The sequence below is a fragment of the Castor canadensis genome, chromosome 5, assembly GCF_047511655.1.
Source record: "Castor canadensis chromosome 5, mCasCan1.hap1v2, whole genome shotgun sequence".
Lineage (NCBI taxonomy): Eukaryota > Metazoa > Chordata > Mammalia > Rodentia > Castoridae > Castor > Castor canadensis.
Window position 1 is genome coordinate 69,408,742 of NC_133390.1, and position 12,614 is coordinate 69,421,355.

General features: G+C 37.9%; 2 protein-coding genes across 4 annotated transcripts in view; one reads left to right on the plus strand and one right to left on the minus strand.

Moving 5' to 3' along the window:
* Positions 1–1,193, minus strand: part of Iqcb1 (IQ motif containing B1) — a 48,639-nt gene extending 47,446 nt beyond the window's left edge. For 2 of the 3 annotated variants that reach the window (XM_074073260.1, XM_020185063.2), the window contains exon 1: positions 1,083–1,193. The gene's annotated coding sequence lies outside the window, so the exon portion shown is untranslated. Of the gene's footprint in view, positions 1–1,068 lie in introns of all 3 variants that reach the window. The other variant, XM_074073259.1, reaches the window with a different exon arrangement.
* A 129-nt stretch (positions 1,194–1,322) lies between these two features.
* The window catches only part of Eaf2 (ELL associated factor 2), a 44,354-nt gene continuing 33,062 nt past the window's right edge, over positions 1,323–12,614 (plus strand). The window contains exons 1-2 of the mRNA XM_020154045.2: positions 1,323–1,506; positions 9,336–9,430. Of these exons, the coding sequence (XP_020009634.2) occupies positions 1,398–1,506; positions 9,336–9,430 (204 nt within the window). The 5' untranslated portion in view covers positions 1,323–1,397. The remainder of the gene's footprint in view (positions 1,507–9,335; positions 9,431–12,614) is intronic.

The window sequence follows — 12,614 nt, forward strand, 5'->3', positions numbered from 1 at the left end:
GTGGCGGAAATGGGAGGCTGGCATCTGGAAGTCCATCCAAGGAAAAAAGAACGACCTCACCTGAAAAATAAACTAGAACAAAATGGACAGGGAACGTGGCTCAAGTAGAGCTTTTGCCTAGGTAGCCCAAGTTCAAAACCCAGAACTGCCAAAAAATTTTTTTGGAGAGCAGTATGTGTGATGAATTGTCCTGTTTTCATGTATTAACTCATTTAATCATCTCCACAACTCTAAGGGATAAGCATCATTATTTTTCTCCAATTTTAACGATAACTACTAGTTTCCACAAAGTCACACTGTTAAGCATGAAGCTGGAGCTCAAACCCAGAGATCCGGGCTTCTGGGCCTTGGGGAAGGAGAAAATTGAGACAAACAGGTTGAGGGAGAAATAAATTGAGAAATCCGCCTAAGAAGGTGTTACAAGGTAAAGGAGTACAGCCTGGTTACATAATTATCCTGAAAAATAATCACTTCTTGTAGCAACCATTTGCAAACGCGTCTTGAACGCTTCCCTTCTAATACAATGCTCCTTCTATTTTTAGAGTACATTGATGAACCGCGATAGAGAACACCCACAATTACCGACCCATCATGAACGCTATCACCTTGATGCTTTTGGGGGTCGCTCTATGGCTGTGCCCTTCCCTGCCTCCTCGGACCCCCGGGATGGAAATAAATGAAAGAAACCCCATACAATCCGGGTACGACTGACCCTAAACGTCTGCAGGTCCTAATTAAGAATCCCTTTTTCCTCCCTCCTAATCCCACTGCAAAGTTCTTTGGTATTTAGTACTTAAAGGTCAGGAAACGGATCGTCTAGGTAACAGCGTCGCCTGCAGCCCAAGTCCCGAGGCTCGGGGGCCGCAAGGCGCTTTCCTCGGGATTCCAGACCCGGCTTTGGCGCCATTCGGCCTAGCGCCCAGACGCCTCGCGTCCTCGGGCCTCAGTTTGCACACCCGATCTCCACAGGCTGGGCGTGGGGCAGGCCCATTCTCCCGTGAAGAGGTCCAGGAGCCTTGTGTCCTGGCGTCCCCGTACCCCGGGACCCTCTCCTTTCCCAGCCACTACCTCAGGTCTGTTACCTCATCCTCGCTTCGCGTTCTGGCACCAAATGTCTCTCACACCCCCGCGCACCTCAGCTCGGCTGCCTGTGCCGGGCGGTGTACGTCGCAACGCTGGAAGGGAGCCTAGGGGCGGGATCCGATGTAAGGGGCAGGGACCTCTTCGCTAGGCAGCCAATCAGGGCGCCAAGGGCGCCAGGGAGCCGTGACCGACAGGCGTGGGGCGGAGTTTGCGATGGCCGAGGTGGGAGGGGCCGCTGGGGGCGGACAGCAAGTGCAGCTGCTTCAGGCTGAGGTGGCAGATGGTAGTGAAGGCGACGTCGGAGCCAGAAGGTTATGATGAATGGACCGGCGGGACTCTCGCACCTGGACCGTCGCGAACGAGTTCTCAAATTAGGCGAGAGTTTCGAGAAGCGGCCGCGCTGCGCCTTCCACACTGTGCGCTGTAAGTGAGGACTGCCCGGGGGGGGGCTGGCGGGGAAGTCTTGTCTCCTGGGTCCGGGGAGTAGAGGCACAAAGTCCTTTGAGTACTGTTCCCACAGCCCCCCTTACTCATCCAGAGATTGGGGCTGGGGCAGCATGATCTGCTACCCCGGCTGGAGATTTGGGGTATCAGTGCTCGGGGACGGATCGGTGCACGGAGACGGGTCCGTGCAAGGACTTGGCGTCCGGCAGGTGCAGGTAAACCGTGGGCGGATTTAACAAACAGGGAAGCGCTGTGAAGGTCTGTGCGGGTGACTGTGGGGACTAGCATGACAGATGGGTGATGCCGAGATGGCACGGACACAGAAAGATGACAGATGGACTAAGGGGCCAGGTGAGTGCAGGGCAAAGGGAATGCCTTAGGGCTGAAGGACAACACTCCCTTCATCTTTTCTCATCTCTGGCTGATGAGGGGTCTTTTTAGTGCGTTCTCGGGGAGAGGTGCTCAACTGTCTCAAGAGTCTGTCTCTCTTTGGACCCCAGATTTCATTGTCAGTTATGAAATACTATCGAAGTAATGGAGGGTGTGATATTAATTTCTTTATTTGGAAGATTTTTACCTCCCTATGATTTCTACCTTTGGGTTTTCCTTATGCCCTCTGGAACTAGTTTTAATAAATTATTCACTTTTCTCTTGTTGAAACATAGGTTAAAAAGGATCCCTTTTGTTTTAATACTTGGATAATACAGATCCCAGGGAGAAAAATATAGCATATATGATTTTTTTTGCAAAATATTCTTTTTTTTTTTTTGCATAATGGCTCTCATAGATATCTAAAGCAGGAAGGAAACTGTGAGATCATTGAGTCATAACCTGTAATTTTTTTCTGTGGCAAAATTGTAAAGTAGGTATTTTTTTTCACTTCCTTTTTCCAGCTCAGCCCAACCCTTCCTTACTGTCTCATTCTCCTACCTTTCTCAGTCATGCTGTCAGGTTGTCTAGAAACTTTAATGGTTTTTTTTACTCTGAAATGTTCTGTGACTCAAAACACCTAATTAAAACTTTGCTTGAGTTGTGGACAGTCTAGTTATTGTAATTCAGAAACTCCAAGAACATATTTACATTTTACAAAAGGGTTTTATTAAGCAAAATTAGCAGCTACTTGGAAGAATGAATGGGGGAGACCTTCGCCAACAGATGATCTTCAACAGTGTCCCCTGTTTATTCTGCCTTATATAACCATACTCTGTCACCCAAAGCTCTCCACAAGGAGACAGCTAGTGCTGTGCAGACTCTTAAGTTTCTCTTTCTCTTCAGCTCAATTTTGAAAAGTAAGATATGGTTCTTATCTGGTTTCTCCATGCCCTTTTCTCAAATACTATCTCCTCATTTTTCCTGTTCCTTCTCAGGTATGTGGTAATCTTAGTATTAATTTTTCAAGTTACAAAGTTTAAGATTATAAAAATTTGCTCAAGAATATTTTATACAAGTTAGGTATACATTCTTTTCTTAAAGGCATGAGCCCCAAATTAAATGAATAAAAAATAGTCTTTGAAAAGTATCTTACAGGTGCCTTTCATTTGTTAAGGTTTTATTTATCTATTTTGCAGTGCTAGGAATAGAAACCAGGGCCCTATGCATTCTAGGCAAGCACTGTATCACTGAGCTATATTCGTAGCTCTAGCAAAGTTCTTAAAATGCCAGAATCACATTTTCAGAGTCGTTTCAAGAATGACAATAAAAATATATAAAATAATAATAATAAATAAAACTAGATGTTTAAATGCACGCTTAGTCTTGTGTAAGACAATAGAGATGTTTTCAGATTTTTTACTGAAGTAGGTATAGTAATGGCACAGAATCATGTTGGCTTTATTTAAATAAAACCTGTCATTATCCTTCAGAACAGGTTCCTTTCCAGTGTGATTCTCACTCTTTAGAAGTCAAAGTGAGAGATGGAAAGTATAAAATAGAGACTATGACATTTATTTAGGGCAGGGCAGGAGGATCTAATTTATAACAAACACTCAAGTCAATGTATTTTGAGAGAAAGCAATATTCTGTCTTTACATACAGGGGCAGTTTTGCCTGTTTGATATGCTGAGGCTTCAGATGAACCCAGTTGTGAATCCTGATCTCCCTCTCTCTCTCTCTCCAGACATATATGTACACATATACACACATACATATAAATATATACACATATACATTTGTATATATACACACATATGTATGTATATATATGTATGTAATGTGATGTGACTTTGGAAACATTTGCTAGGCTGTCAGCCTCAGTGTTCTTATGTGTAAAATGGTAATAATAATGTCTACATTTTGGAATTTGTAAGAATTAAGATAGCATAAACCATCTAGCACAGTATTTGGAACATGGTAAAAAATAAATATTCATGTGTGTATTAGGAGTACCAATGAATGTAATTTATCTAAACTTTTAAAAAGAGTTTATTAGAGCTTGGCAATAAGACCTATCAAAAAGATAGTGTAGCAGTCTAGCATATGGTAGGAAGGACATGGGATGTTCTAACAATGATAAATACTGAGTGGCAACAGATGATTCATGGGTAGAGTTTGAATAACAGGACTCATTAAAAATAATTTGTGATTGGGGTTAGCACTAGCTTTACAATTTTATGATATAAAGGTTAGTAAACAGTAAAGTTCTAAAGTCTTCAGGGATGCCACTGTGTTTTGTTTTGTTAGTACTGGCCTTTGAACTCAGGGTCTCAAGCTGACAGGTGCTCTATCACTTGAGCAATGCCCCAGCCCTTGGTGATACCACTTTTACTGTCATGAAATGATAAAGTGATAAGCAGAGACTACAGAAAGATTGTCTTTCTATAGTTCTTTAAGTGAACTCCCCTCCAATAGTATGAGCAAAATCAAAAACTATGTCAATTAAAAGTAGTATTAAAATTATATTTACAGTTAAGGTTTTCTGATCAGTATAGCATATTAGAAAGAGTCTGGGTTTTGGAGTTCATTGATTTAGTTCAAATCATAGGAAACAAACTGATGATAGTACTTATGGATTTTTATGACAATATTAACATTATGTGATGCTATAGCCACTATAATCAGAAAATGTTAAACTTTGAGAGAAAACTTAAATACAAGATAACAAAATGCTTTTCTATTTTCATGCAATGTAAGAAGTAATTATATTGTAAACTTGAAGAAAATTACATATATGAAAGAAATCCAGAGAGAATAGATAAGTGATAAAATTGGTAGTAGGATTTCCTAACCAAGGAGAACTAAAAACAAAACTAGTTGACTTAGAAGAGAATACATGTGACATTTGGAGTATATGGAAAGTATGAACATGGAATTGCTCAACAAATTCTTTAATTCTAGCACTATATGTAACCCCCTGTTGAAACTCAAAAGTTACATAATTTAAAAAACTTGTTTGAAGGCAAATAAAAGACAGGACTATATGATATAATAAGTAATAAAGTAGAGTAAATTATTCCAATAGGATAATTAGAAATGTAAATAGGTTCAAAATAGTTTTGATAAACTTATTAATAAGAAATCCATGTTTATGATAAAACCGAGAGCACACAAGGGAGGGGTGAGGATAGGTAAGACACCTAAAAAACTAGCTAGCATTTGTTGCCCTTAACGCAGAGAAACTAAAGCAGATACCTTAAAGCAACTGAGGCCAATAGGAAAAGGGGAACAGGTACTAGAGAAAAGGTTAGATCAAAAAGAATTAACCTAGAAGGTAACACCCACGCACAGGAAATCAATGTGAGTCAATGCCCTGTATAGCTATCCTTATCTCAACCAGCAAAACCCCTTGTTCCTTCCTATTATTGCTTATACTCTCTCTACAACAAAATTAGAGATAAGGGCAAAATAGTTTCTGCTGGGTATTGAGGGAGGGGAACGGGAGGGGGCGGAGTGGGTGGTAAGGGAGGGGGCGGGGGCAGGGGGGTGAAATGAACCAAGCCTTGTATACACATATGAATAATAAAAGAAAAATGAAAAAAAAAAAAGAAATCCATGTTTATTATTAAGTCAGCTATAGATCTTTTGAATGCATTTCTGTCTCTTGCAGTTACTTCATGCACTATAGGCATCAATATGAGATCCAGGGCCTTTGAACACCTTGAAATCATACAGAAGTTAGTATGTATATTCAAATATGTACTTTTGTATGGAGAGGATCTAGAGCTGGTCTATAATACTAATCAGGTTCTCATAGGGGCTTATGACTATCCCTCATCTCCTAATACTCCCCACCTACCCCACAAAAGTTAAGAACTATGGATATAAGACAAAAGGGTTATATAACATGAATGGGCAGGATATGTAGTTGGAGGTCCTAACTTGATCATTTAGTGACTTCATTACTTTCAAGGGCTCCCAACTAGTACAATATGTGTGAGAAAATTTAACTCAAAGATTTGTTGTGAAGGTCAAAAGTGATTATGTATTATAAAGAAAAAATACTTTGTAAACACTAAAGCAGAGGTTGCAGATTAACAGCCTGTAGCTTCAATTTTACTAGAAATTCTTTGGCCCATATTGTTGCTGTCTCATCTTGATTCAATTACACATGCCTAAAAATCAGAATTTTTAAAAAATCTGGATTTCTATCTTCTCAAAATCAAAAGGTAACCTGGCAACATTGAGCCTATATCTCCCCATTGGCAACAGTTGGTTAGAGCAGAGTTGTGCTTTTTTCATTCTTTAGGTCATTATGGCTCCCAAGGATCTACTTTACCACATGGATTACCTGTCTGATCTTTGCTGTAAGGCATCATTTGGTTGTAGTTAAATGACAATCATGTCTGTTAATATTGCCCCCTTTTCACTGTCAGAATATTAGAGGTCAGAGGGCTATGGTTTTACTCTAGGATGCCATTTCTGTGTTTCACATATTTACCATGGAGGATTCTTTGTCAAATATTAAGTAATGATTTCTCTCAGTGAGAACAGAGGTGCTAGTGAAAATAACAAAAGGAATATGGCAATATCTGCCCTAATGGAATAAAGAGCCTTGAAACAGATGAATCTAACCTATAGGAAATGATTAGAAAACAAATATTTTACACATAATTTAGCACCTTGAGCATACTTAAAATAAATTTGGAGGTGGCTTAGAGAAGGGTGAACAATATGAACCCAAGTCAACTATAAGGATTTCTTATATAGCTATTATGTTAATGTTACTGTGCAGGAGCCACAGTTCTGGAGTACAGTATGAACCACTGTGTTTTAGAAAATAACAGTTCAATTGTATACGCCCCCAAAAGAAGTAAATACTGTAGGTAGTTTGTGTTACGGTTTGATGAACAGTATCATAAACAAAACTGAGGGGAGAAGAAATTGAGATTCTGGACAGTGGGGAAAAGGCTGTGCCCAGAAATGCCCTCCAGAAAAGGAAACTTTGAAATAGGATTCAAATTCTAAGGCATGAAATCACAGAGAAAAGCAGAACAGGCTAAAGTTTTCTAATAGTTTAAACTTTAGTTGATTGAAAACTAGTTTGTCTTCTGCAAGAATGGAAGAGGATAGCTCTGAAAGATATTGTAAAAGAAGATAAAATGACTAAATGTGAGTGATGAAGGAGAGAGAATACTTAGATTGATTAGGAGACTTTGAAGGAGAATTAAAATTAAGTTGAGGATCAACAAAGTCTATTACCCTGGGCACCTACATAGGGCATGATGATAAATTGTAGTGAAAAATTTCTAGTAGCAATTACTTATTTCCACTATATATGTTCTTATAAAGTGACATTGATTCTCACTTCAGGTTCCCAAATGATATTTGCTACCTTAAACTTAGAAGTTTTCTTATCCCACTGACATTGATATATCTTAGCCAACCTTTCATCTTTTATTCTAACTGGTTGTGTGGTTGTGTGTTTCCTTATTCTACCTTTTGCAAATATTAATTGAATGATCTTGGGCAAAGCACTTTATTTCTTCTCCCCTTATCTGTACATTTGGGAATATTCACTACTTTACAGGGTTTTGCAAGGCCAAGAGATAAAAGTGATTAGGAAAAACTTTTAAAATTGATTTGTACATAAGTAATAGCTATTGTTATTGTTATTGTTTTATATTTATGTTCGGTTTTTTAGATTTTTCTGAGTTGTTTTCTGTGTTCTACTTTCTCATTATTTCTGTGACACCCACACTCAAGTTCTAATTTTTTCTTCAGCATTACTGACTTTTCATCATTTGATATTAATTCACACTTGTTTCCCTCAGTCCAAACCCTTGTTTAAGCATCTAAAACTTAACATTTTAATTATGTCTTTCATCTTTCTCACTTACCTTGTTACTACTAACAAATGCCCCAATTTATTTTTGGTCTAATTTCTGTCCTTTGGTTCCTCAGCTGTGCCTCCTGGGGACCCATTGTGAATCAAAACTCATAGTTTTCATATTGCTCATGCTAATTTTCATATCTGTTTCTTAAATATAGGGATAAACATTGAGATTTTAACAGAGAGCTTCTGTATGTATTCCTTTTTGAATTAAACAGCATGAAGAATAACTTATAAAGAATACTTTGTGTGAATTTTATATTCATTGAATTTATGCTTGCCTAAGGAAAGGAGGAATGGATTAAATTTCTTCTCATAGAGTTATTATAAGACTTAAATATGAAGTGTTAAGCATGATGCCTGGAATGTAGCAACTAAAGTATCATTTTATTATAATTATGTATGTGTCACATTATAAAAAAATGACAATTATTCTAATTGTCATTTGAGGCAGGGCCTGTCTTTATTTATTGGCAGTGATTATTTTGATGAATTTTGGAAGATTCTTTCCCAAGATCTGCCCTGTATAGTTCCCTAAATTCCACTGATGATTATCCATACTTTGGATGTAGATTTTTGTCTTTTGGGAGTTGTTAATATAAAGATAAATTTTTTGAGATGGGGTAATAACTGGAAGGGTCTTTGAGGACTGGTAATGGTTTTTGCTCCATTTTGTTTTGCATTGCTAAGGATTGAACCCAGAGCCTTGACCATGCTAGGCTAGCACTCTTATCACTGAGATGCATCCCCATGTTCTATTTCTTGATCTTATGGATGGCTACCCACCTGTGTCACTTTGTGAAAGTTCATCAAGCTTATGTTTGTATTCTATTTCACATGTATGCTATATTTTAATGAATTATTAACTGAAAAAAATATAACATTAGGGATTATGATCAGTCATTGATGTCTACTGATAGAAATTTTAAAAATGACTTTCATATCATATAGGTTTTAAAGCTTGTTTAGTATGTGGTAAATCAGCACCTTAAATTCCTTCTATGTGATAGATTTTAATGGCATCATTTGAACTATGATTTAATTCAGAATTAAATTTAAGGGGCTGAGGTTGTGACTCAAGTGGGTAGAACACCTGCCTAGTAAGCATGAGGCCTTGAGGTCAAACCCCAGTACCACTAGGAAAAAGAAAAAGCAAAATTAAAGTTCTTCATAAGGAAGATTTGGTGGTTTAAAAATATTTATAGGGAAAAAAGACCAAAACTTTAAAAAGTATTTCCTATATAAGTTTTTATCAAGTTGTCAAACTACTACCTTATTTAGCTTTTAGCAGTATTACATCTTAGTGTAGTTCATGTTCATGTAAACAGATTCTAGTATTGTTTGAAGAATACTGTTTTAGACTCAGAATTAAACATACAGAAATAAAATGGATTCTACTTTGTTTATTTGCAATATGAAGACTCTTTTAGATCATTTTAATTACTGGCTTTTGAAAAATTATTCACTACTCTGAGGCATGCTCATCTTTTTGATATCCAATTACTGTTCTGTCTTCTAAAAATCAGTATTGTATCCTTTTTAGATGACTTCAAACCTGCTTCTATTGACACTTCTTGTGAAGGAGACCTTGAGGTTGGCAAAGGTGAACAGGTGACAATAACTCTACCAAATATAGAAGTAAGTATTTCTATACATTAAAACTAAAAGGATCTTTTTTTTTTGCAGAATTTCCAATAAGTTTAAACGAAAATATTTGCACAATATATATAGTGGTGTTAGGTAAAAGTAATTAATAAGTATAGCAAAACAAAAACTCTGTATTTCAAAGTACTTGGGGTGAAATAATTTTAAAATATTTAATTCATATAGTAGTTTCAAATACTATCATAGCAATTGATTTTAAAAGATTGGAGATCTAAACAAAAATTTATTAAATTCTTATTATGAGCCAGATTTTATTTCCAAACTAGGGATAATAACATGTCACTTGCCTTCTAGTCCTAACTCATTATGGTAGGCAGACACATAAATATCTAGGGTTATACATAGAGTATATGCACAATTCTGCATAAGCATATAAGTGGAATCAAATACTCTGCCTGATAGAATCTTGAAAGGCTTCATAAAGAAAACAATCTTTAAAGGACAAGTGGGATTTTAATGGGTAGATGGGGAATAGAATACTCTAGTGAAATGGAATAATATGTGAAAGGCTCTATTACTGAAAGAGTAAGAAGTTTGTGGAACAACCCCAGCCCACGCATAGCATTCCCACTCCACATTAAATGGAGAAACCAGGAGGGCTCCCACTCTGCCAGACACCAGCTCCTATCCTGCTTGGGAGAAGCAGACCACCAGGTGAGCTAAGCAGCACACAGTACTCCCACAGACAACCCTGGGCCAGATCAACAAAGCCCCCTGGACAGACTGACCCCCACCCAGGGAAAAAAAAAGAGAAAAAACCAAACTGAATAATAAACAAGCAGCTGAAGAAAAAAAAAAGACACAAAACAAAGAGGGCGGGGCGCCCTGAGCTCTGCAGAGTGGGGGAGGAGCAATCCCTCATGCGAACTGTAAATAAACAAGCTGGCCAGAGAAGGCAGGAGTCGCAGCACCCACCCAGCAACCTTGGAGAGAGGAAAGCTTGTAAGAGCAGCTGTAGTGAGGAAAGCTCCATTGGAGAGAGGGGGTAGGGACACTTCTCCACGTGAACTGTAAATAAACAAGCCGGCTGGAGAAGGCAGGAGTGGCACCACCTCCCCCAGTATGCTTGGAGAGGGGAAGGCTTGTAACAGCAGCTGTCATGTGGACTAATTGAATTCCCCATGCGAACTGTAAATAAATAATAAAAAGACAGCAATTGCAAAAGGCAGGTAGGACTGTATACTGGAGAAAACAAAAGAGACATGTGTCCAGGAGAACTCTAAATAAACAAAGCCTGCAGCAGCAGATGGCTGACAGTAGGAGGCATGTGAGCGACAGCCTCAGATAGACATTCACAAAGCTGTCTCCAGACTCCCCTTTTTTTTTTTCTCTTCCTTTGATGAGGCAACAATACTGGATGCTGAAGGACTAATTGAAACTGTATTGCATTTGAACTTGGGATTTTTTTTTTGTTTGCTTTTTGTTTTTTTGTTTTTTCCCCTTTGATGAGAAAATGACAGAACTACTTCACAAATACTGAGAAGTCTTCAGGACTGGAGGCTGAAGTACTAACACCAAAACTATTAAGACTGAAACTTTATTGCATTTGAACTTGGGTTTTTTTTTTTTTTTCTTTATCCTCTCTCTGTCTCTCTAATGCCTGTTTAGCTTAGTGTTGATTTGTACACTATCTCCCTGTTTATTTCTTTGGCTCTGTTTTTTTTTTTTGTTTGTTTGGGGTTTTTTGGTTTGTTAGTTTGTTTGTTTTGTTTTGTTTCCCTTTTTCTTTACCTTCTTTGCTTTCCCTATCCTCTCACCCTTCCATTCTAGATATCACCATTGTTATTATTACAAGCTACACAATACTGAATTACACACAGTACAGGAACAGTGACAATAGCAAGGGCAATGATGGGAAGACAGAAAAAAGAGGGAAAACATTTTCCCCGCAATAATAAATTAGTACAGGAGCCAGAAGGAAATGAAGAAATCAGATATCCAGATCCAGACTCCAACAAAACGAAGAACCCAATGAAGCCCACAAGAATACTCTGAAAGAAGAAATCCTGCAAGTAATCAGTGAGAATTTTATAGAGATGATACTGGATATGGTCAACCAAAATGTATAAGAGACACTCAAGAAATTCCAAGACAACAAAAATAGAGGATTTGAGAAAGCACAAGAACAAATAAAAGAAACCATAGAAGCACTGTGTAAACACCAAAGTGAAACAAAGAACACAATAATAAAGAGATAAATGAACTTAGGATGAAAATACAATATTAAAGAGGAAGTGACTCAGGATATGGAAAACCTCAGAAAAAAGAATGAAACGGAAGTGCAAAACAAAATGGAAGGCCAATCCAGCAGACTAGAACAAGCAGAAGACAGAATTTCAGAACTCAAAGATGAAATGGTAATTAAAGGAAAACCGAAGAACTATTAGCTCAACAACTTAAGACCAGTGAAAAGAAAATGCAAAATACCAAACCTGAGAATCATGGGCATTGAAGGAGAAGAGGTGCAAGAAAAAGGAATGTGTAATGTATTCAACAAAATAATTACAGAAAATTTCCCAAATCTAGAGACAACTATGCCCATACAGGTACAGGAAACCTCCAGAACTCCAAACAGATGTGACCAAAATAGAACTACCCCACGACATATTATCATTAAAACAACAAGTACAGAGACTAGAGAAAGAATATTGAAGGCTGTAAGAGAGGAAAAAACAAATAACATACAAAAGTAAACCCATCAAAATCACAGCAGACTTCTCAACAGAAACATTAAAAGCAAGAAGAGCTTGGAGTGAGGTCTTCCGGGCACTGAATGAAAATAACTTCAACCCTAGGATACTCTACCCAGCAAAACTATCATTCAAAATAGATGGAGGAATAAAAGTCTTCCATGATAAGCAGAAACTAAAACAATATATAACCACAAAGCCACCACTACAAAAGATTCTTCAAGGGATTCTGCACACAGAAAGTGAAACCCAATATAATCATGAAAGGGCTGGCAGTACCAAACTACAGGAAAAGAAAAAGCAAGAAAGTAGAGAGTAACATCGATTTAGCTACACACAATTAAACCCTCAAACAACTAAGAGAACTAAATGACAGGAATCACCACATACCTGTCAATACTAACACTTAGTGTTAACGGACTAAATTCCCCCATCAAAAGACACTGTTTGACAAACTGGATTAAAAA